Source organism: Aythya ferina (assembly GCF_964211825.1).
Source record: "Aythya ferina genome assembly, chromosome: 4".
In the NCBI taxonomy this organism is placed as follows: Eukaryota; Metazoa; Chordata; class Aves; order Anseriformes; family Anatidae; genus Aythya; species Aythya ferina.
The window spans coordinates 30,001,854-30,027,825 of NC_140300.1; the positions used below are offsets into that span (position 1 = coordinate 30,001,854).

General features: G+C 43.4%; 1 protein-coding gene across 6 annotated transcripts in view; it reads right to left on the reverse strand.

Moving 5' to 3' along the window:
- Positions 1-23,279, reverse strand: part of ANKRD17 (ankyrin repeat domain 17) — an 85,563-nt gene extending 62,284 nt beyond the window's left edge. For 3 of the 6 annotated variants that reach the window (XM_084517870.1, XM_084517871.1, XM_084517869.1), the window contains exon 1: positions 22,711-23,279. In XM_084517870.1, coding sequence (XP_084373996.1) covers positions 22,711-23,028 — 318 coding nt within the window. In that variant the 5' untranslated portion in view covers positions 23,029-23,279. Of the gene's footprint in view, positions 1-7,462; positions 7,824-22,710 lie in introns of those variants that run through there. The other 3 variants (XM_084517874.1, XM_084517873.1, XM_084517872.1) reach the window with 2 other exon arrangements.
- Between the last annotated feature and the right edge of the window lie 2,693 nt (positions 23,280-25,972).

Sequence of the window (25,972 nt, forward strand, 5' to 3'; positions counted from 1 at the left end):
CAAGTGATTAAAGCACCACTCCACCATACAGTGCACTGCACAGGGCAACTGGAAACCCTCTTGCCGTGGTCTTCACTCAATAAGCTATCCCTGGAGTAAAAGAACAAACCAACTGCGCTGGACACTTGCCCCACAGCTCATGTTTCTCAATGCTGGGTAGCAGCCCCTTAAATCAAGCCACATCATTCTAAATCCCTAATACACATTACACAGTAATGCATGCATACTTGTAGAAATAAGAAAAAAGTGAACAAGACAAGGAAAAAAATATTTACTAGGAGAAGGACTTTCTTTTTCCAAACACTCCTGTACCGAGAGAAAAAAGATTGCGACATACCAGACAGTTGCCTTTTTGTCCTCAGCATCCCTGGTGTTTTGATAAAATTGCTGCTCTGTTCAGAACCTGCAGGTTCAGCTACTGTTCCCTTCTACCCTAATTTCCAAGCCAGAGAACAGCCAAGAGATCAGCCAGGCTGCTACTGCTTAAACCACACCACCACAGCAGTGCTCCAAAAGTCTGCAGAATGCTTCCAGCAGAAAAGTGCTTTATTTGAGTTGAGGTCACTGAGAAGGGACCGTCCCAAGCTGTTTAAATCGTATGCCATTCAACTGAAGAACAAACTCCACAAATCTCATTTTTTCCTGTACAGATGACCACTAAGAACTTGCTGGTGTACTGCTTCCAAAAGCTGCGTGCTCTGCCTTCTACTTAACCCATCAGGATCAGGGACAGTAAAGTAGAAACCCAAGTTCCTTAAATGACATCTACTTTTCCCAGATGTAATTAGCTTGCTCAAGTCTCTGCTCAATAACCTGCATCATGAAGCACAGCCAAGTCAAACTATTATGTAGATAGTTTTAGAAAAATAACCAAAAATAGTTTGGGAAGACAGGATTCAGTACGTCAAGAGCTTGGAAATTAATTCAAGTCGCTCCAGTTTTGTTAATTGGTATTCATTCTTGTCTTATAAATGGAGAAATAGCAATGCAACTGTCCTGAAACAACTGACTAAACTCACAGACAAGAACCGAGGCCAATAAAAAAAACAACAAAATGTGACCAAGCATAATGCTGATTTCCTTGACTTCCCACTGCTAAAAGTGTCTTTTTTAGCAGTTACAATTGAAGCCTTTTATTCAATAAAGGATCTGGTATGGCCTAGTTTTCCAGTCTTCTCTTCTGGTGAGAAGCGAGGGTATAAAGTTACGGTAGGAGACAGTTGGGTTCAGTGTCCGATCAGGATTCCTATTGTTACCACCCAGGCAACTGAGCACAGAGGGAATTATTTCTAATAACTTCCACCCATTTGGTTAAAATCCTCACAAGCTTGGTAGCCGTCCATTTCTTCCCTCGATACTGAGCAGTGCCAAGCATACCTAACAAATGAACAACAATGCATTTTGCTGTGTTTAGCAGACCCCACTGAGCGCTTCTCCACACTGAACATAGCTGCATGGTTTTTTTTTACATATGGTAAATTAACAGACTTGCAAAGGCAGCATAAGAAATGCCCGAGTGTTTGACCAAATCAAAATACATTTTTCTTCCTCCTGCTCATCAAATAGGTCTTGAAAAACTGAGGTTTAAGGGCAAAACAAAGGGAGCAGCTTAAAGTAGTCCCTTCTTTTCACCATTTGCTCCAGCCTGCTAGACAGAAATGTCATATGCCATGCTCCCTCAAATACCTATTGCCACTTTGATATCTGCTCTCCTCTTTATGCTTCTGATCACATTTGTTCAATGAAGGTGTTTTAGCACATTTATTCTATGTTAATACGAACCCAGCTCCAACATCAGCTTCTCAGTAGGACACACCGCATCATTAATCAAATTTTGTTTCCTTCCCTCCAGCACAAATCACGCTCAGCTATATTCAGATCTCAAAACTGCTAGAGTACAAAGCTGCTTTTCAGATTACAACAATTCTGTCCACAGCGAGGGATGGGCACAACCCCTTTCTTCTTCAAATACCATCTCAGATGTTCAACTCATCACCTACCAACATGAATGTTACTGGTTTAAGTGCAACAACATTGAGGAAATTTTGCAAGAGCAGCAACATAAGAGGTGGTAGCCATAAACTGATGAAGACCCAATATTTATACTAACAGATATTTCACACTTCATTCTCACTCAATGTAAAGTGTAGCAGGTTGTTTTGAGCCTGAGTTACAGCTGTAGTGTACGTGACTTCCAATCAGCCTACAGAACCAGGTAATTCCAGCAACATAAAGACATGAAGAGATTTCATGCGTATTTGGGGAAAAAGGGGAAAAGTACCTCATCCAGGAGAAGAACCTTGTTGTATGTTTCTACAAATTTTGAAGAGAAGATGTACAACAAGAAATTGGAAATAAGCTCACCTGCCTAAAACACTTGACTCCTTTTTCCTTCTGATCAAGTATCCGATTTGAACTAACCACTTAGAAAAGCTGAAGAGTTGGGGTTCCAGGAGACCTTTGCAAATTATCCGACCCCACCTGCTTGTCAAATCAAAGCCTCCAGTTAGATGATCTCAATTAGCAACTTGCTCACTGGCAACCACTTAATGATGACCTTTTCAATGGCAGTTTCTGAAGTATGGAGCTCTTAACTGCCTTAAAGTTTCTCACACAATACCTGTATTTTCATATTAATGTACAAACAACAAACTGTCACTGAAAAAAGATAAAACCAACAAAACAAAAAACAATGATGGTATTTAGTTGTACCATCAGGCTTGTAATATCTTCTTGCAAATGGAAGTAGAAACAGATGAAAACTCAAAGGAAACATCGACCAGCTTTTATTTCTTGCTAGCCAGTTAAGGTAACCCGGCTTCAGCAGCTGAAAAATAGTACCCTGTACTGCTGGTTTCCACTCACCTCCACAAAGCTGCAAACACACACAAGCTGGCCATCGCCTAGGCCCTGCTATCACTGCTCTTCTGTCAGAGCGACACCATTCTGTCAGTTCCATGGAGTCACGAGAATACGGCAACCACAGAAGTTTCTCACTACATAATCAGTTGCACAGCAGATCAGTAAGCCGTGCATAAATAAATAGCTCAGCCAGAAACTTGAGGTAAACTACAAAAATGGACCAGTCTTCTCCAGCTGACTCAAGAAGGGGGCAACAGAAGCATTTTTTCCATCAGTGTTTCCTAGAAGCAGGGCACGTGCAAATTTTAACATCCTGCTCTTCCTTGCTGCATTAGCCTCACCATGACTGTTGTTACACACCTTGGCTGCAGGTCAGTAGGCATGTTAATGCTCTGCTCTAACCAAATGCTCTGCTCTTCTTGAACTTGGGGCAACTTATGCCACCATCAGCTAGCGATTGACAGACAACCACATGAACACTGACTGGATACAAGCAACTGACAGAACGTAAGGTCATACCCAGCAGAACACATCCCAAAACAAAGTTCAGCCCTACTCCAGAGCACAGCACAACCTCGCTGCATTACAGCAGGCAGAAATGTCTCTTCCCTTACTTATTGCCTTGCCATGATATCCCACTAAACCTTTAAATCTATGTACATGCATGTGTGAGGAGAGACATGGGCACATCACAGCATTTAAGTGTAAGCATTCTTGTTAACATTATTTCAATGACCTTTTTTTTTTTTTAAAAAAAAAAAGAAAGACTGAGCTCTATATATCCCACCACCTTGGACGCAGACAGTAACATAACTGATATTCATCACATAGGCTCAGGACTATATGACCCAAACTTTTTAATGCTGCCTTATAAAAAAAAAAAAGACAAGAGTACAGTAGTGTTCCAATTTACTTGAAAATAACACGAGGTAATTGCTAACAGAAGGTTTATGAAAACTGCAACTTATCTCAAGGAAATGCTGGAGCACATTAGTAGCCATTGTCTTCTTCACAAACAAAAACATTTCAAGACGATGGGAAAACAGGTATAAAGTTAAACAGGTAAGACGACCCACAGAAACTATAAGCAACAGAGAAGGAAAAATATTAGGCTAAGAGTTAGCACGTAGCAAAGATACAAACTAATGCCCCAAATGAAAATACTGCAACATCATCCCAGTCTTCATCTTCACACCAAAAAAACACAAGGTTTATAAATATGAAGTGCTTTGGTGTGTTAAAAATAGCATTGCAGAGGCCTCCTTGATCTCTGGATGTGCATTAGACATGACCTTTCTATGTCACATTCAGTGATCTCCTTGCTCTTCCTTCTCTTAGCATTTCATCAATAACCCATGTACTCAAGCAGGAAAGTCTCCACTCCACGTAAAGCTTTTGGTCACTATCTAAGCTATGCTCCACTATCTGCACTGTGGCTCTAGACTAATCAAGATGTGATGGAGGTGATCCTTTTTTATCATCCTGCTTCTTACCAATATCAATCCTGTATCAGCCACGCATGAAGCAACTAAGGCAGGATCTTCATAGGTTGTAAAAACAACTCCATGGCTCCAGTAAACAATTCAGAAGTCTTCAGCAGTTAGGAAATACTCTATGTGTTAAAATAAGAAAGGTGTGTGCTCACAATGACTTCGAGTCTCTGCCCAAAGGTGGTGAAGAATATTTACCTTATGCTGAAAAGCTGAAGTTTTTTTTTTAAATGCACTTACTAAGGACATTAATAATCAACTGCTGCATGTGGGCTGGCATTATATTCCAGCTCGTTTCTGCCAAGTCAAGCACAGACAAACTTTCAAACCACCTGAAGGTCAGAACACATGGCTGTTTCTCTTGACAAGTTTCAAAACAACACAGGGAATATCAGGCCACTCCTCTACTTCCATAAGCTTTGTTAAGTGCTTTTCTGCACACCAGAATACAGACCGCACCCTCATCTGTCAGGAAGCAACATACCTCCTTTTCTTCCAACAACAAAAAGTGTTTGTTGATTAACTCAAGCGACCAAAGAGCAACTGCTGGTTTATGCCTCTATTTGAATGCCACATTTCAGTCTCCTGTAGCACAGTAATTTCTCCAGTAGCACATGAGCCAAAAACCTAAATGTTATACTAACAACAAAATTTCTGTCATCAGTTAAGTCACACGTATAAAAAAAGGCATTGCCAAGATACGCATATCAGAAGAACCAAAGGAACAAAAACTAACTGCAGCTGAACCCCGTGGTATTTAAATTTGATTCAGCTGCATTCCTTCGCAGTACTTTCAATACCAAATGCGAGTAGCACAGCCAGGACCCTGTTCACCTTGAGCTGAGAGCAGGAGAGCAGCACAAGGTCTGCAGTAAATACAACCTTCTTTGAAGGCGGTGTAAGCGTGCAGCAGCCAGAACGCTAAATGACATCCTTCATGCTGTTGACCTAATGACCATTTCTGACTGCAGTTGCATTAAGCTTGCTGGAGAAATATTTTAGTTTTATCCTCACAAAGGAAAGCAGAAGTCTTAGGGAAAAACATTTCCAAGAGTCCTGCAACTTCAGCAACGGAATAAGCCAACATATAACATGCTTTCACCTCATCTTGTTTCACCCTTTCCACACAGAAGTAGCCCTCACAAGAGGGCAAGCTTGAACATGTGAACTAAGAATTACTTGATTACTATCCACATTTTTCAACCCCAAAGTGATTTTTGCCCCAGAAGCACCCACTCTCTCCCTGCGGTTAGGACCTCTAACACCATTAGAGCCTCAGTCTCCAGGCAAACTCAATGACGAAACTACCAGGCCACAGAAGTGCCTTTTTTCTTCTGTTTTAAGCTCTAAGCAATGTCTAGGTGAAAAAAACTACTGAAGATTTTGTGAAAATGCAAGTACTGCTTCATCTGAATTTAATTCAATACTAAGCAGTACAAACCGTCCAGTGAGTGAGATCCAGCTTAGACTCTGCTACCTAACCAACAGCAGCTCTCCCAACCTTCATGCCACTCTTTGGCTGCTCCACAGGAGAAAAAAGGCCCTAAAATGAAGAATAAAACACAGACACGAGCACACTTTTAAAAGCTTCAATAGAAACAGGCTTTGGGATGACCAAGTTTGACTTCTGAATCCCCAATGGGAACTCCAGACAGCTGTGTTTCATGTAATGATGCACTAAGATATCAGAAACTGCCCTTACTGCTTCCAGAGTTTCATGAACAGAGATGCAGTCACATCACGTTCAGCTGGCATCATGTAAGCTATACAGCAGCTTGATTTTTAAGGATGTTTTGCCTGGATACAGTTAGTCTCATTACCATGAAAATAACATGCTACAAAACTACTGAGAGGTACCAAATCCAAACTAATCTGAGAAGCAAGAATTGCTTAGCTCACACACACAAACCCACAATACTGCTATACTAAGACAAGTAATATACTCACTTTTCCAAAAATTAGAAAAAAACATGAAGCAATGACAAGTATTTTATTAACTCGGCATACCATGGAGCTGCACATGACAATTATAGCTCACAAGAAAAGAAAGAAAAAGCTTTCCACATTCACAAAGACAAATGAAGTACCGAAATGTTTTTCTGATGGCAAAGAGCCCAGTTCACTTTTGGTCTTCCTAGCTCACCAAAGAAACCCAGCCACACAGAAATACTGGTAGCAGTGCCTTGTCCAGACATCTCTAACAATTTAAGCACGCACTGCGCAGTTGTGTTAGCATTCTGAATGTAAATGTGCTGAAATCACAGCGCTCACAAGGAAGTTAACACCAACACTACGTGTTTTTATGGATATAAAATTTTAGGCCAAAGAGCAGCATGGCCATTCTGGAAAAAAAAATACTGAACAAACATCACTGTAAGCAGCGTTTTGTGGAAGTTTCAGCAGCTGCTAAAACAAGGTAGCAGCTTCTCCTTATAATTAAGACTACATGCAAATACTTGGAAAAGTCAGCTGGCAAGGCGATTGTGCTCTTGCTTGCAAAACCAGAACCACCACCACTACCACAACAACAAAAAAGCCTTCCTTGAACTGCAACAGTTACTTGTTAGTACAATGTGGACTACAGAGCTGTGTCACTTGGAGATTCCTAAACCAGGCTCTCCTCCTTAAGCTCAAAGAGCATTTTGAAGTTTCACTCCAAGACAGGGAAACGTTTCTTTCTGTAACACAGGATCCTACTTCTGCAGGGGACATATGAACAGCCTGTACCTACTCAAGGAGACAAGACACACAGGAATCCCGCAGGCCTATCACATACAGTGCAGGATCAGCCCCAGCTATGAGATGCATGGTGACAGCTGGTCATCCTGCGCCAGGTCCCCAGCCACCAACCTGCGGGGTCCCCTGGGACCAGACGGCTCCCCCTGGTACCGGAGGGCTCCCCGCCCCTTGCAGGCCGCTGTCCGGCCGCTGGCAGAAGGCGGAGGCAGGGCAGCAGCGTGTGGAAAAAGCCCCAAGACCGAGGGCTGCCCAAGGCTTGTGCAGCGCAGAGCAGAGGCTGGGAGGGGAACGTGGCCGCCCGCAGCCCCCGGGGGGCTCGGCCGCCACCCCAAGCCCGCGCCCCTTTGTTCTGCGGCCCTCTCCCGCCCTACCTCCAGGATGTCCTCCAGCACGTAGGCCTCCATCGCGGCGGCTGCCTCCTTTGCCCAGCCTCAGTGCCCGGCCATGCCCCGCTCCCCGCCGCCTGCCGCCCCCGGGACGGACGGAAGGACGGACGGGCTGCCCGGCACCAGCACGCTCGCTTCCCCCCCCCTGCTGTCAGCACGGGAAGAGGAAATGGACGCTTCCACCCAGCGCGGGGCGGGCGCCTACCACCCGAGCGCGGGGGGGGCGGCCGCTGTCAGGGGCTGCGGCCCCTCGGGGGTAGCCGGGCGTTGACCGCCAAGGCCCAAAGGCGCCATCCCCAACCAGCCCCGGCTCCTTGGCACGGCTTCGGGCACGCGTCGCTGCGCCTCGCCCCGGGCGGGCGGCTCGCCTTCCTCCCGTGGCCTCCGCAACCCCGCGGGAGCGAGTACAAAGGGCTCGTCGAAGGCTCTGCTGGAAAAAAAATAAAAAGTTAGCTCGGCGTCCAAAGGCTCCGGACGAGGCCTCGACCTCCTCGCCCAGCTCAGCGAGATGCCCTGAGTGCTCCTGCCCATGGGCCAGCTGCTTTCCGGCCCCAAAAGCAGACGTGGGTCTGTTTGCGGCCTCCCTCTCCTATCCACTTGTGGTAGCACTGCATACCCCTCATAACCCTTAAAAACAAAAATACCCAACACCTCAGATCAAGCAGTACCACATAGCTGGCTCACTTACTTCTTTTTTTGGCCTGGGATTTGTCTTCCCTTCGCAACAAAGCCTCCTCCAAACAGCACACAACTGTGGTATCCATTCTGCACACAGCAGGTCACAAAAATCACCTATCCTATTGGCAGCTTTCAGTACATTTCATTTTCCAGTTTTCAAAAAAATAAACATCATTGACCCCATAAAAATCAGCCCCAACTCATTTTAGCAGAGCACAGTAGGGCTTTTGGCCAAACTAACTTTACATTCAGACTTGAAACGCTAACAAATAACTTGGTAAAAACTGAATATTTTCTTGAAAATGAGAACTGCATTGCTAACAAATACCCTCTCTCAGCAAAAATATTTTTAACAAGTTTTTGACAGCTGCCCAGGCTGCCTCACTTGTAGCAAGTTACTGTGGACCAGTCCAAGTTTTAGGCACAGCCCTGTTCTCTTGTTACAGTTTCCACACTTGCAGCAATAAATGAATGGGGAATACACCCTATTCACCTAGCAGAAAACCCTCACTTTACCAGAGCTCTACACCTGCTCACGTGCTCCATCCTATTTTACCACTCTAGGGAACACCTCAGATCTGATATCTTTTTACTATAACTTACTCAAGGAGCACCTCCTCGATGGGCTGTTTGTCTTCAGCACTGCCTTGAGTCCTTTTTCAGAATTTGTTCTTACATAATTATAAAGGGCATAAGAATTTTTCTGTGACATCAGATACCTTACTGAACCTGTGCTTGCCTTTTGCCTGTTCTGAGAGGAAATTTGACCAGCTGAGGTACCACACCAGAAGACCAAAGTGACAAATGCAGTTTATTACTATTTAGGCTGCTATTCAACCAGTTCTCCAGAACAACAACAAAAAATTAACAAAAACCTTTTAGGAGGTTAACTCTGCAGACAATACATTTAGCAACAATTTCTGTGAGCTTCAATACATGGAAATTTACCAACAGCACAGGGATTCTGGAGGCAGCACTGCCTTCATGCCATCCTATTAAATTTTGCTGGGCATGCGTACTTGTAACAGCAGCTAGATAGCCAAGAAGATTAATACAACTCTAAGTTGCCTTGAGGGATGTGAATCATACAGACATCTACCTATCCCAGCCTACTTTCTGTAGGAAAGTGTTGTCCACGTGAAAAATCACCAGACAAAATTCCACAGTTCCCTTCAAGCACTACTTTCCAGTCATTTCTGAGTGCCTTGGCAATCCCCTGCAACTGGTCCTGCACTGCATTTATTATACAGAAATGTTAGGCAAGTACAAAGCTAGCCCTTCCAGCCTGAAGCATTCCTTGAAAAAGCAGAGCTAAAAAACCCACAAACCTCCCACATAACAGCTATGTCTCAGAAGACCAGTTCCTCAATCTTCCAAGCATAAGAAAATAAAGTACAAATACCTTATATCACCCCAAAAAACATAATTTTAGCACTCGGTTTTGTGCTAAGATACATTACATATGACAACACCAAGAACATTTTAAAATGGAAAGACAGCAGAGCAGAACAAAAGTTGCTTGATCTACAAACAGGAATAGCAGCACCTTCTCCATTTTCTACTGAACAAGTGCAAGATTTTGAGGAGCTCATCTCAAGAGCTGAACCATTTCCAGTCCCAACTGGAAGACAGGGTTGTGTCTGCAACATAACTTCATTTACAAAACCATAACCAAAAGACCAACCCATAGCTCGACAAGTTTTTACATCATCACAAACACCACTAGTGCTATGCAAGAGCAATGAAGAAGGCAGCTAACAAGCTAACCAGCTGCATGTTCCACTGAAATCAAGTTGTGTTCAACACTGGTTTGCTTTCAATTGGGATCCAAATACTCAAACCTCCCCCTGCTCCCTCACCTTCTCCTCTCTCTTTCTTGCCCAGCAGCGTATCCATCACCTGCAGCCCTGTGCAAGGCCTTCAAAAGAAATATTCTTTTGTCAAATGACATCCCCTACTTCACTTAGTACTTCCAACTCATTTGCAGTAAGGAATTACAAATTCTAGAAAGCTGACTCCCAACATTTTAAACTTTGCAGTGCTGTGATATCCTCAGTAAAACAACTGCTTTGATGCAGACTGCCATTCTGATCCTGCAGGAAAAGCAGGTATACGTGGGCTGGGGAGAATAGGAGCTGCTTAAACATATCAGTTATTTCTTACATCTCTGTTTAAAACCTGAAATCACAGAGTTCACAGGTCAGGAAACATATCTTCAAGTTCTGCACAGGTGAACACAAAACCATTTCTTTCTTTTTTTCAAGTCCAGCTCTATCAATTACTTCAGCTTGCTGTTTTTAGAAAAAGCATCTTTATCTTTTTAAAGCATCTCAGCTTCTGTTGAAAACTTATTATCTTCATTTTTCCTTACTCGGAAGGGTATGAGCTAGTCAGCATCCTCATCTATTACAATCTGCTGCTAAAAAAGCTTCTTTCTTCCAAAAAAGTGGTACCTTCAAAGAAAGCAAGCTGTCCAAGTCACACGCATCCATCATGCTGTCTCATGACAGCTCCTTACATTCTCTAAGTTTAAAGCAAAGAGAAGTCCTTATGTTTCCCACACAGAAGGTGGAAGAGTAAACGTTTCAAGTGCAGCTTGAGCAGACAAATTTATCATAGCACTGCTTAAAAAACAGAACAAGTCCTATTTCAAGCTGCGCTCAAGCGCGTAAGACCAAAAAGCATCTTGAGATAGCAGCATTCAGTGAAAGCCAAAGCCAGGGACATTTATAAAACGAGGCTGGTTTACTCTGTGGTATGTTCCCCATACAGCAATGGTAACTAAAACCAAGTGAAAAGCATATGATTTGATCAAAGGGAGAGTAAAAACATTTCAAGGAACAGTTGTTCATGCAGGATGAAGTACATTGTGAAGTTATGAACACTGAGGAGTTGGCGGACAACTTTTAAAAGGAAAAAATATTTCTATCTGCCTCCTATCACACGTGCCACCACCAATTTTGAGCTCACATCGCTCAGATTATGTCACCCTGAAACAAGCATTCTCTCAATTGATCCGGGAGAGATTCTGGCACACAGAAATGTAAGCGTTTCAACAATTGATCAGACAATTCCCACTCTTATATCACAAAAGCACATTGTTATCTACTTACAGCTGATCAAGCAGTACTGGTCACCAACCGCCCCGAAGCATATAAACACAATTTGTGTGTGTTTCCAGAGCCGAGAGCTCAGTGTCAAGGTTGGGTTGTTTCAATCGCATCCTGCTTAGATGCTAACACCTTATTCAGCAAAAACACAAGGTGCATTCGTTATTTAAACAACATCTTGAGCACAGGAAGGGGGAGAAAAAAGGCAAGCCTACCTTAATTGGGAGACCTACTAACAAGCAAATACCTCAGACACTACAGTTATCCACTACCTAATGTACACCTCCTCTTGCAAATACTAACTTCCAGCTTTGCGGTTTATCCACTTCATCCTTTTTTAAGGCAGTGATGATACTCCTACCCACATCCACTTCACTGGACTGTGCCAGGTTCTTTCAATCTGCTCTTAGAGTAAAAACAGTTTTTCAAATCCCTCTAGAATTAAGTCAGAACTCCATCTCTCCCAAACTGATACCTGTAAGTGTAAACACTACTGCAGATAAGGTCAATACCTGCCAAGTTGCACTAATAGTTCTCTGCCTTCATTACCACCTAAATCCCCACCTGTGCATTTATTCTTCATTACCCCATCACATCAGTAACTAGGTTGAGTAGCCATAAAGACACTAAACATGTTCTTTACCCTCTGCTGCTTCTGATACCATTCATAATTTAATTAAAAAATATATATATATGGCACAAAAACATGACTTCTACTTTATAGTAGTTTGTATCAGTCACCTCTTGGCGCATTCGTTAAGGTCACTTATTCCTACATCAATACAAAAAAATAAACCCATTGTTTAGATTTCTCTCTCCAGACACGTTCACCAAATTCAGACTATTGATCTTCTGTGATGAGATAAAATTAGGTCAGTCCAAAACCAAACCTCAAGAATCCTCTCAAGTCAAGATCCTCATCTGCGTTGACTGTTTTCCCATAGTATTCTGTTATTTCCCCCCTCCCTTCACCTCTTAGAAGAATCACATCTCCACAGTTGTCATTTGGTGCATAATAATCCAGTTAAATGAACACTGATACAAACTATTTCCTTATCAAATTCTAATCCAGGATTTTCCTATCTCCATTTTCCCAGCTGTAAGCCAAAGAAATAATTCAGCAATTCTACATTTAGGTAGGAAGTTGGTAAAAAAATCACTTTGAACCTGGTTTATATCACATTTCTAGGCCTATCCTCACAATCACAAAAATGAGCAGAACCCATAATACTGTACACAGTTTTTCTTTTAGAAAGCTCTTAATCTCTGCTGGCATCTTCAAGATCACAGATTAAACAAACCATCTACAAGAGCTACTGCATTCATCAATAGCAATACCAAAAGCCTGGAACTGAACAGAGAAAAGGCTGTTTAAAAAAAAAATGCTGAAGGAGGAGGAGCCCAAAAACTGAATTAAAACAATGAGAGACTTCTGTGTTGACTATAATGCACTTGTTGACTTCTTGTTTCATCTGAAGCTGCTTGGAAGATGAAGAAACACTGGGAACCTCACAGCAGAGCTCCGAGTATTTAGTATGGGCACGGTCAAACTGGCCACCAGGTTAAAATATTTGTAGCTGAACACTGCTTGTTCACTGGAGTTCAGTACCTTCCGTTGCCCATTTCTTCCTTACTGAGTCTTCCACGTGAAAACCACAGGTTCAGTTTTATCTCACATCACCAAAAGAAATGCACAACAATTAAGTCTCAAACATCTGCCATTTCCAATTCAAGATGCATGGACATTAAGAGCCTCATTTTAAGTGAAAACTAATTCTAAAGGTTTATATGAGTACAGAAAAATGAAAAATCTTCAGAGGTCTTAAATAGCTTTGCTATACAACACTCACTGCACTGACACTGAAGTCCGCTCTCAGCCCAACCTATGTGCATCCTCTCCATTAGAGGGACCTCGCCCCCTCCACTTGCATTCAAATTTAATCATTCACCTCAAGGAATTATTTTACTAAGACAAATTTTAATAAACGCTTAAGAAATTACTCCGAGGTTAAAGAAAACACCCACTTCCTGTTATCACAGAAAGTTAGGCAAAACCATTTAAATATGTCCCAGACAGCATACAGAACACTTGTTTCAACACACATTGCTCAAGTTCTCTCTATTAACAGCGTATGCCAATGGTTTGCAAAGACTGAGTACTCTGCAAAACCCATCTTCGGATTACAGCGACAGCCACCGCTGAAGACACCTGCCCTTCCTAAAGGTGACCATTTCATACTTAAAAACAGATTTTAAATATAATTATTTGTGAGTACTACAGGTATTCTTATTTCAATCATTCACTGAAGGAAGTGCTTACTAGGTAGTACTACTTGACCCGCTTCTTCAGAAGTGGTAGCATCGACTGAGTTAGCGAAGGCAAGACATCCGCTAGCTGAGGTTTCAGCCGTGCTCTAACCTAACGAAGCAACACTGGGATGGGACAGGACAGCACGCAACATTACAAAGTATGGGGGGAACCTGCATCTGTATTAACTTCCATACCACACATGGCACTTGGCAGAGCTGTTGGATCAATGTGCAGCTGAGGAAAAAAAATCTGCTCTGTCCCATATCCACGAACAAGGCACATGGCAAGCTGATATAACAGTTCAATTCTAGACTCCAAAGGAAAAAACAAAAAACAACCACCAAATAAATTCTTGCAGCTATTTCTCCTTCTCTCTTTGTACCCACACTAGTACCTTTCAGGCAGACCACAGGCCACTGACCTACTAAAATGGGCTTACAAACCCATTTTTACCATTACCAACTAACTGTACGTGCACAGTTGGTAATAGCTCAGAGAAAGATTCCCCACTCGTGGCAGAAGTAAGTTGTTAGATCAACTCATGCTGTTCCTCCACGCTGTTTCAGAAAGATTACTGAAGAACCCAACTTGGGTAGACATACTAACACACTTTTAGAAACCCATCTGAAAGACCTAAGTAAATTTAGAGCGGTTTTTACACACAAGTTGTTGACAAGCACAACCATTTCCCACACACACAGAGTTCAGAAAAGCCCTTTTGGAAGTTTACGTGCTAAACTTTGCTACTATATTTATGAGTGAGGAGATCCTTGATCAAGCTGATGCTTCACAAAAATACCAGCATGCTGTTATGCCAACTTTCACTTCTGTTAGTGACTGAGATGGACAGAAGGCATATGCTCATCTATCTAGCAGCCTGTTAAGTTGAAAGCAAGTGCTCTTTTCCCTAAAACTAGCTTGGTGATTTGTACTACAATTGCCATGCTCCTCACAGTCACACTTTGTGACCGTATTATACTGGTCCAAGTACAAAATGACTCCTTTGCTGGATTCCACCAGCTGACACAAGAGCAGCAAGGGTTGTACTTCACAAGTGCAGCAACTTTTTAGCGTGACACCGCTTCCATTCTCTTTCGCCCTATCCCTAACACACTGCTTTAAGAAACCTTAAGAAATGCCAGAGACGAAAAAAGTCAGCACTGATTTTATCTCAAAAAGCTTTCAAGTTTTAATACTGAAAGGAAAAAAAACCCTCTGCACTATTTATCTTTCCAGGACTCTGCCAGCCACTTACAAATGCAAGATCCAAAGGAACTGTGAAGAGGATTACTTTGCCCTTTAATACCACAGCTCACAGATCTGTAGCATTCTCAACAGCTCGAACCCTCAAAGACAATGCAAGCGTTTCTTTGACAGACATTTCAATGATGAGTTGCACCAAAAGAGGCAGTCCTCACCCCTCACACTGTCCAAGCTCCCAGCTCTCCACTGTGTCAGCACAAGTCCTTGTGCGGCTGCCTGACAAACCGGATCAAAACCCCATCGGCTGTACGCACGCTTTTTCTGCTGCTGAGTTTTTTTTTTTCATAAAGGAGGTGACTTCCCAAGCAGCTGGGAGGAGCAAGGACTGCCTTTCCCCCTGTTCCCCAAGCCCTGAGGTCACTGCAACCTTCCGACAAGCCTGATTCCCCTGCCTGCACTGTGGTGGGCTCAGTACCCACGCTGACACAGAGGCTGAGCACTCCAGGAAGAAGCTAAGTCACATTGTGAGTTGAAATTTTCAACTTGATTAAAGCATTGTTCACCGTTCTGTGGAGGAGAACAATTCCCAGCTGCACAACAGCTAAGGAGGAAAATTCCGCTGGCACAACACTTCAGGACAAGACTGAACAAAAGGGAAAAAAATACCTCAAGTTTTTACATGGTAAAGCTCAGGTACAGGAAAACATCTGAGTCACCGAGTACCTTACAGACACAGATGTACGAGGGACCTCCAGCTTCTCATTAACGTTTAGTTCTATTCTCGTGTGTGGGAAAAACTGGGAGGAGAGAAGTGACCTTCTTCCTCTTATCTCTGAATCACTCCCTGCCCTAGAGAAAGGTTTCAGATGTTCCCCTTCTGCTGAAGCTGTATTTATTCCATAAACCAACCCTGGCTAAGGCTTAGGAACCATCACTCCGTTCGGATTAGGGAAAACCTGAGCCCATATACAAGGTAGCTTCCTTGGCAACAGAAAAAAAAAAAAAAAGTCTTGTTACTGTGAGAAAGATGCCTTCAATTTTAACTGGAGGGACAGGAGATAAAAATAATCAGGATACGGAGTTAGCATATGGACACTTAACTTCTTGAACCTGAGGAGAACTGAGGCCAAAACCGCTAACTGATACTCTAATACCCTAAACAGTGACACTTCATCACACTACATAATACTCCAACTGTCTTTCTAGCTCTGCTTTTTAGCATCTTAACAGCTGTGTATCTGGACACGCTATCCACTGTTGATGGATAATGTATAACACCATAAAATCCTAATTCAAACTAAGATATTGGGGTGGAGCAGGCAAAAAACCCTCCGGGTTAATTTCAGCTTATTTCCTCGAACATACCACCACGCTTCTAAGACTTGAACTTCCTGCTAAAACACAGCAGAGGAAAAGCAGCTGCACATAAAACAGTAATTTCTGTTTGTCACAAACAGCTTTGGGTAAGCATGCTTACAACACTCAACCTTAAAGAAAACAGTGCAAGTATGAAGATATATTTAGAGCATGTTCAGTCTCATGCCTGACTTTTAGTCTGGTATAGAGCTATTACCTAATATGAAAATAAGGTGACAGAAGAGTTAACGAACACCTCTCCGTGGCTTTAGCTCTTCAGACAGTGAGTGTAGGATTGCATACAGGGTGGAAAAAACGTGGCTGAAGTACATTTAGAATACTGAGAAACTCTGCTCAATTAGCACAAAGTACTGACTGCTTAGTGAAAAATGAATGGAAATGCTGCCTTTATTGCTCAATTATATACTTTTTTTCCTTCAGGTATCCCAGTTATCATTGCACAATGACTGTACAGAGGTCACCACACATCACACACCAACACCAAGACGTTTACATTCATTGCTAAGGCCATTCACATGTTCCTTTTTTTTTTTTCTCTTCCCATATATATATAACTCAAGTGACCTTAAATGAGCCTTTTACAAGCTGTAAGCCTTTCCCTACTCAAACATTCCTTTCAAAGCATCAGAAGTTATTTTGAGAATGACAATATTGACAAAAAAATAGCTGCAGAAGCTCTATGGATACAACACACCTTCAAGATGCTGTGTCAGTTGAGTCACCTAAAATACCAACCATAGCATCCAGAAACCAGAGGCACATCATCACTTCAGAAAAAGGAAAGCTGCCTACCTACCAAGGCAGCCACAGATCTCGCCTCAAATGGCTTAAAATGCAAATAGGTAAATTGTCTATTTTTTTTCTACTTTACTCAGAGTTCACCAAATCACAGAATGGTTTGGGCTGGAGGGGACCTTAGATATCTAATTGATACCTGCCATAAGCAGACATCCCCCAAACCAAACCAGGCTGCCCAAAGCCTCATCCAGCCTGGCCTTGGACACTACCAGGGATCGGGCATCCAAAGCTTCTAAGCTGTGAGGGCTAGTTTCTTTTACCTTGGGGAAAACCAACCAAACAAATAAACAAACAACACCTACATACTTATCCTGGATCTGCAGCATTAGTTGTTTAATACCTAAATAAAACTTCCAAAAAATACATCCTAAATAAGATCAAATAGGTTTCCAAAACAGAGAGGAAGAAAATAGACCTAACTAATCCAGTTTGACTTCAGAGTTGACAAACAAGATGTGCTCGTATCTCAGCTGCATCTCTTCCAGAGAAAATATTCTATGAAGAACTAAATTGCTATCTTAAAATAAAGGCATTTGGTTTCAGCCTGCAGATTGGAGTTGTTTAGAAGTACATTTCCTGCAGAAATACCTAAGGAAGTAAACAAATTCATGTGGTCCAACCAATACCTGACTCCACTTTCTACAGTAATTTTATGCAGGGTGCTTTTTTTTTTTTTTTTTTAGACCCAGATATTCACTAACAACTTCAATTCGGTACAGTACACATGCTCACACCTTGAAGAATTATTTTTTAATATGCACCAGACCTAGCCAGACATCATTAATTAGCTCAGGATACCTAGAATCTTTCCATGCACATAAATACACCTCTCTAGCCGCTAAAAGCACACTCATTTCCCTGATTGGTGTATGCAATCTAGTAACTTAGCTCCTTTGATAAGGGAGCACGTGCCAGACATCACCTACAGAGTGAGGCCAGTAACAACTGAACAGTGGTTAGTGGGAATGGCAAAGCCAGACAAAACATGATTCCCATTTTCCAAATGTTAACTATTTCTCCCTGGTCAGTTACAGCAGATTTCACCACTGTGAAAACCACCCACAGCTCTACCAGCCCTGATATTTTAGTATTTTCGAGAAAAACCCTTTACATACTTCCAGGCTGTCTCAAATTCTACTTATCTTCAGAGTAACGGCAGTCAAGCAAGACATACTGGCTCTTCAGCAGCCCTGCAGAAGCCAAAGGCCTCTTATTCCAGGAGTCTAATTAAGACAATCAGGATAAAAAAAAAAAAAGAAAATAAATTTTATGTTTGAAATCAACAGCTTACTTTGACACTTAAATATATTACACCTGTGTGCTTCTGACGCTCAAAGTCACATCAGTAAATTCAAATTTTCAGATTAACACCTCCTATCTGAAGCTAAAATAAGCTGTTAAGACAAACTTCCTCTGGATGAAGAAATTTTAGAGGACTGGGGGTATTCTGTTGTTTTTACTTCATCTTACTAGCTCAGTTCAACTACTAATTCTATCGCAGCTAAAAAAAATGAACTTTTATTTACAGAAGCTGCAAGGCCAAAGTAAAACCAAGGATGTTTAATAAACAGCTAACAACTCTCCAAAATATCCTTTGCATATGGCAGTGCTTTCAGGTATATGGAACGTTACTGAGGATTGTGTTTAATGAAGCAGATTTGCAGAAGCCATCCAAGAACCCAGTATCAGACTAGGCCCTTTTTGGGGTGGGGAGATTAGGAGAGAACCACACACAAACCTAAAACCGATATACAGCTGCTTATCAAGAAGCACTAGGTCAAGGAAAAAACTGAACTCATACACTTGTGTAATGGATATGATACTAAGAACAGGAATTATAAACTTCAGTGCCAGCTGCAAACGTCCTGCAAGTTCAAAGACTTCAAAAAAAAAAACAAACAGCTTGTAAGCAAGCTTCATATTATAGAGTTAAACCTTTCTGTGTTTAATAAGGAAAGTCCTAATGCATTCTGGACATCAGACTCTCAAATAGATATGACAACTTGCTTATTTCTTGCAGAATTTCACTATTTATTGAAGACAAATGTTTAGCTAAACTGGTGTGTATAAAAACCCTTGCAAGACTTCTGCACACTTACATACTTCATCTGAACCTGTCCAGATGAACTGCTAAACCATTTTTTCACCAAAAAAGATAACAAATAAGGAAGTTCTTAACTAATTCTGATGTTCCAAAGCTTCACAATGTCAATTTTCACTTTTTTTGAATTGTGTCCTTAAAATCATTCTTTTAAGACCCTGAGAAGAGAAACCTTGGACTTGCCCCAGAGCACGTGGAATGTAATGAGCAGTTTTCTTTGTGTTTCACAGATGTACTTATCAGCAACACACCATGCTAAGCAAGGGTGGAGGGAATACTGCACAGAGACCCAGTAAAAAGCAGAAGCATCTTCCCACTCAGGATGCAATGCCTGGCCTAAGAATTCCTCTTCAGTGACACTCCTCACACAGCTCTGAATACAGAGAAGCACCCTGACCTTACCCTTAAATGTTTAATGTGTCAACCTATTAAGTTTTCCACACGTCACTACACCTATGTGATTTTCGCCTGAATGCACAGAACCTCTGTGAGGTTTCATGTGATCAAGCAGTCCTATTTAACCATACAGCTCCTTAAACAGCTTGAGATTACCTCTTTGATAACAAAACCACTTTGCTTGGTGCATGTGGTCATCACGAAGCAAGGCCAGAACTCTGCCAAGAAACATGCGAGCAGACATCCCCTGGTGTTACTTCTACTGTCATTTTCCTCTCACCTTAAGATTATTCTTCCTGCACACTGAAAACGGTCCACTTTCTTATTAACTTTTGGATAATGAAAAGCCAATTTGCCACTTATAGACAATATCAGACTGCGCCACCTGGTATCTTGGCTTTTTTTTTTTTTTTCACAAACAGCAGTTTGCTGCAATTTCAGAAAGCAAGCTTGAAGTTCGCCACAAACATAGTAATAGGAGTTTATTAAGTTGCTGGTATGACATCTCGATTTAACTTCTCCCAGAGCTCCGTCCGGCGCCTATGCTTCCGCACTGGGATCTAACTGAGTTTAGAAACAGAATGAGATGAAAACATCTGATTACAACTTTTTATTCCATTCCATCAGCTCAGCAACAACTGAGCCAAAACAATGTCTTTTCACTCTTGGGGTTTTTGTGATTTAGCGTCTGCCAGGTTTCCAATTATAACTCCTTTGACTTGTTGCTACTGCACTCCCAATTTTTAGAACCTGTTTCATTAACAGTCAAATCCAGAAGTACTTCAGTTTGGAGATTAGAGCCTTAATGTATTAAGCATGGGAAAGGCAAAAAATAGCCTAACAAACTGCCCTAAGTTCACCCAGATAATGAACAGAATGGCTGGGAGGGAACACCATCTAATGCAGTGTTTCCACAATAGTTTCCATTTCCAGCAAAACCATACACTTCGATTTGTTTTTCATTTCATGTGCCTTCAGACTGCCAGTGGTCAGAAGACCACGGTCCAACTGCTGAAAGCCACACAGGCTGCACGCATCAAGTTAAGTCTGAACTGAAACAAGTCTCTAAAACAAAAAATTGCTACCAAGAAATCCCACAGTAGAGCTCTAACTATTTTTTTAAGCCTTTAAATGCCAAAATTAAACTTCAGGTTGCTTTCAGATGAGGAAAACTCTCATTCGCTGACAACACTCAAAAGACATTTCCTCCCCAGGAGCTGTTGGGAACTACTTTGAAGTTGGACCCCCTACTCCCTTATCCAGGCCATCCTCATGTTCTCACTCCTAAAAACTGTGATTTCAGCTGTGCATATGCTACTGTACCGCATCACTCCATCCTGAAGTCTGGAGAAAGAAGACAGAAGAGCTTTTTTAAGCAACCTGAATGACAAGAAAGAATTAAGATAAATTAAGCAGATACATTTCCTCACATATCCTGGACTTAATAGACTCCACAGTGTTAACTTGTCTGTTATTTACGAGCTCTTGCTTCATATTTAAACCCAGACCACCCAGACTGGGCAAGCCTTCCCTTACCATGACTAAGATAAAAGCGTCAGGGAAGCTTCCAGATGCCAAAACTGCTTCCACAGCTACCTATACCTACAAGACATAGAATTTCTGTTAAAGAAAAAAAAAAAAAAGAAGTGTTATTTAGCCTTCCCGTGATATTTTAATGACCACTTGCTTTCTCACCTCTGTACATCTTCAAGCATACAAAATAGGTACCTATGGCTACATAAGGTACAGCATACAAGCTAAGAAAGCTCACATTGTCCAAGACTACCCATACCTTTGTTATCTTCACCTTTCTCATCACACCATCCTCAATACCACTGGTAAATCAGCAGCATAAACAGCCCCTTCAATAAGAGGCTCCAGACCACAAAATTAACCTACCCATGATTTTACCACTAAGTCCCACTTGACATAAATTCCATTGAATTCTGCTGCACCATACAACTCATCTTGATACCGAATCACCAACCGATGAATTGCCTGTGGCATTAGATAGCCTTCGCCCATTTGCCAGGTAAAACTCAAAGGACTCTGCTCAAGAGTATTTCAAATATCTGTAGGACTGCTAGATGGCACAGCAAAGCACATCAAGTACATGATCATAGCTGCCTAACTCTTAAGTTTTAGGATTTGAAAACCTGTACCTACAGGATGCTCACATCGCTAAAAATAGACACTGAAAAACAAGAAGCCAGACATAATTACTTGTTAACTGAGACAGGCGCTCTCTGTGCGCAATTTATCTCACAACAACTAGATATGAAGTTCCTTGTATCTACTTCTGTAGGGAAAAAAAATGCAGAGTGCTTCTTTACCCTGGAAAAACCAACCACAGTAACAGCCAAGCCCTTCCTGAACTGTATGAGATTCTTCCTCCTTGCTCATTTTTCATTTCTAACCCAAAAGTAGAACATGCCACTTAACATCAAAAGTACTTGGAAATAAAGTTCAAGGAAAAGCTTAAAAACTTGGAGCGGACTGCTCTGCGGATGCTGTTCAGTAAAAGCAGAAGTGACTGTTCCGTGGAACATTACGGAATTAAAGCTACCCAGCAAACCAACTCGGCATGGCTATTTATGCAAATAGGAAAGGTGCTTCAAATCTTGATTTGCCTTTTCCAGTGATACCAACCTGAAAGAAAACAACATGAAGTGACACCAAGTTGACCATGCTTTCTCATGCTTCTTTCAGCATTGTATTTGTCCCTTCTGACCCAAACCATTCTTTGATTCTGTGGCATATAAATGATGGCTGCTGACAGCTTCAGAGAGTTGTTTGGACATGAGCAGAACACCCCGAGACCTCGGGAAGCCTTTGCTCTAGCTGCAAATCCACCTGCTCTTACTGAAAACGACCTGTTTACCTGATGCGGAGCGGGGACTGCTTCCTAGCCACACACCCTAATTCAGGCTCATCCCCCGCTCCGGGCTGTGATCCGGATTGCCCCTTAGCACGTGTAGACACAAGCCACCCCTTCACACGTGCCCAGAGAGCCACACGAGGGCGGGGGCCGCCTCCTGGGCCCCGGGACCACCTCCTGAGCCCCGGGTCACTCGGGGGAGAAGCGTCGGGAAGCCAGGGGCGGCCCCAGCTCCCCGCCGTGCCCCGGTGCCGGCCGCCCCGCCCCGCCACGAGGCGGCCCGGTGCTGCCCCCTTCCTCCCCGAGGAGAGGGAGGAATTATGAAATTATGAAACCCAGGCAGCGAGGCCAACCCCCACACCTAGCCCGCTGGGGCCCTACCTCGGAGACCTCCTCTTCTTCCTCCTCGTCCTCGTCCTCCTCCTCGTCCTCCTCCTCCTCGCTGCCGTTGTTGCTGCTCTCGCTGCCGCCGCCGCCGCTCTCGCTGCTGCTGGCCGCCCGGCCGGGCCTCCCGCTGCGCTTCGCCTTCCCCTTCTTCTTCAGCAGCAGGTCGCACACCCGCACCAGACCCCGCGGCCCCGCCGCCCCGCCGGGGCACGACGAGCCGGCTCCGCTTCCTCCGCTCCCCCCCTCCGGTGGCCCCGGCCCCGCCGTGGCGCTCCCGGCCTCGCCGTCGCCTCCCTCCGCCGCCTTCTCCATGGCCGCTCCGCCCCGCTGAGGGACGAGGAAGAGGAGGAGGAGGAGGAAGAAGCGGGGGGGGGGTGGGGAGGAGGCAGCACCCGGAGCCGCCGCCGCCGCTCCTCGGTCACCTCTAGCGCCGGCGCCGCGGCAGCTCTCGCGATACTTCTGCCCCGCCGCGGGAGCGCCGCCGGAGCGGCAACGGCCGCCGCGCGCGCTAGCAACGGCCGCCGGCGCGCGCCCGCTGCTCCTCGCTCCCGTTCCGCGCTCCCGCTCCTCCCTCTCCCTCTCTCCCCCCGCCCGCCCCTCAGCGCCTTCCTCTTCCTCCTCCTCAGCGCCCTCCCGGCGGGGCCCCCCCTCCCCTGCGTGCCTCGGTCACCGCCCCGGCGCCGGAAGAGCGCGGGACGTCATCACCCGCCGCGGCGGCGCCGTTGCGGCCGTTCCTCCTCACAGCGCCCCCCCCACCACCCAGCTCCGCCCCTCCCGGAGTCTGTCAGAGCGGGCGCGAGCCCCAACCGCCACCCCTGGGCTCGTCCCCGTCCCCCCAACACGCAGCACTGGGCCAAAACACACGTCTTTGGTGACTCTAAGTCAGAACTACGTCAAACTCTGTGGAATGGTGTCTGTTAGCTGATTTTTCTGAGGCAATCCCCTCAGTTCTGTGGTGAAAAACGTTGGTCGGGCGTCGTTGCCAACAAATAGCAGCGCATACTGCAGTTCCGTCCTTTAATTCTGTCACCACACGCTGCAGCCCTGTCCTTTAACTCTGTCACCACATCCCGTTTCCTTCCTAAGGCCCCCCACCCCGGAATTGGACTTGGGACATCCATACTCAAATGCTTTGGTTTGGTTTTCTGTGGAAAAATATCATCACTTCCACTTGAGCACAGTGCAGGTTCATTCTTTTCTTAGCAAAAGTCTTCTGGCACTGAAATACAGGCCATTGATGCAAGCTCACTAAAAGAACGGGAACTTTTTTCTTCAAGATGATGGAAATCACCAAGGAAAATGTTTTTTTTTTTCACCTCAGAAACACCTGAGTGTACAGGTTGATAACGGCCGTGATGCACAGGTATGCTAGTGATGTTTTGGATTTAATGTTTCAAGCTAATAGGGACTATTCCATTCACATTTTACAGGAATGCAAAGAACTTACACTTGACTTCATAATTGTCATCTTATTTGGATAAGATTAAAAAGAACTGTCTGCGTCTGCAGCACCTCTAAAATGAGCATTTGCTTTTAAAAAAAACTTCTCAAACTAATTTTTATCATGAAAGGAAGTCCACAGAGTTTCCCTCTAAGTCACAGCCCACCAAAACCTATTAAGAAAAGGACTGCTGCAGTGGTAACAGCACCACTATTAAGTTATAGCATAATTTGCGAGTCACCTGGCTCTGGCTGTAGCTCTTCACCTCATCCTCAGGTAGAAGACCTAAAGTGAAAGTACCTTTATACATACCTCTGCAGATGACAGTTTGATGCGATCTAGGAGGAATAAACTGGATGTTCTAGCCACCTCACTACTACTTCCTGGTCACTTGCGAAAAACGGACTCTACAATCAGTAAGATTCCCTCTCAAACTGGTGTGATTACACAAAAATCACAAAAGCAAAACAGCGCAAGATACAGATCTATCAGAATTATGGTTTTGTCTTCTTGTGTCAAACACATGGATTTTTACTGCTGCATAGTGAAATACAAGCACAAGTCAAGCGTTAAGTTTTGTTGTTATCACAACAAACAAAAAAAATAATGAAGAGAATAAGGTAAATTCAGCCCTTCCACCTGAGGTTAATGGTTTACATGTGAAAAAGTCACCACCTTTACTTCTTTAACAGAAAATTTAAGACAAAACACATCTTAAATCTCTTTGACAGCCTCAGCAGCTTGGCAGAGGAGAGACTGTCCAAATGCACCAAATTCACCTGTTTGGATTCAGGAAGGGCAGTTGCAGGGCTGGATTTTACCCTTTGAGCTGTTAGCAAGGAGTTGCCTCCCTGTGTCTCTTCAGGGCAGCATGAGGTCAGAAAATGGCAACGGGCGATTGGTGTTGCAGTAATGCTCTGTTCAACTTTGTTCCAAACCTGCTTTTTCATAATGAGCTTCAACATTTACATATTAATTCACGGATCCATTAAGGTGGTAGGCTTGGAAAGGGTCTTTTCAGCCATCAAATCTGGGTTTCTTGCTAATAAAAGCAACCATATAATTTTATCAGTCTCTGTTGCATTATCCAGTCCTGGATCAGGTTGAGTAATTACAAAGCACCACCATTCCAGGCAGAAGCAGTATGGACTATCTGAGGCTATTTGTTCGGTTTAGTTTATGGTGGTGACCTCTGTTCTGATCAAACAGTCGCTCCTTCTAATCGTGCAGTGTACAACAAGTCGTTTTCCAATGGTTTTATAACACACTTTATACCTGCTCTCCCCACCGCCTCTACTAGTTTGAACTTTTTGTGCGTGCAGCAGCAGTAAAAGCGCTTGTGGCCTTTGGAGAAGGTTGGTGTTAGATTCGTCATGCTTATAACATGTTTTTTTTTTTGTCATGGGCAAGAGCTGCTTGTGGAAGTCAGGTACGAATTGTGATGGTTTAAAAAAGAGCACATTTGGGGAAGGCATGAAACTTCCTCCAGTTGCATAATAGCGCTTTATATTCTAAAACCCCTGAGAAAAACATGCTTATGATGAAAGAGTAAATAATTAAGATAATTTTTTTTGTATCCCACTATCAATGTGAGCGCATAACCCAAAGCTGTATTTGCCATTCACAGAGCTTTGAGGTGGTGGATTGCATAACGATAGAAAGTCAGTAATGGGATCTAATCAGGAAAGTAACACCTAACAAAAACATTTCCTTTTGTGAGCCTGAGATTGATTAGCTTTAGATATTTCTTTTTGTTGCTAGCATAAGGATGCAGAAAATCTTGAGAAAAACACCAATCCTTTGTTACTTTTTTTA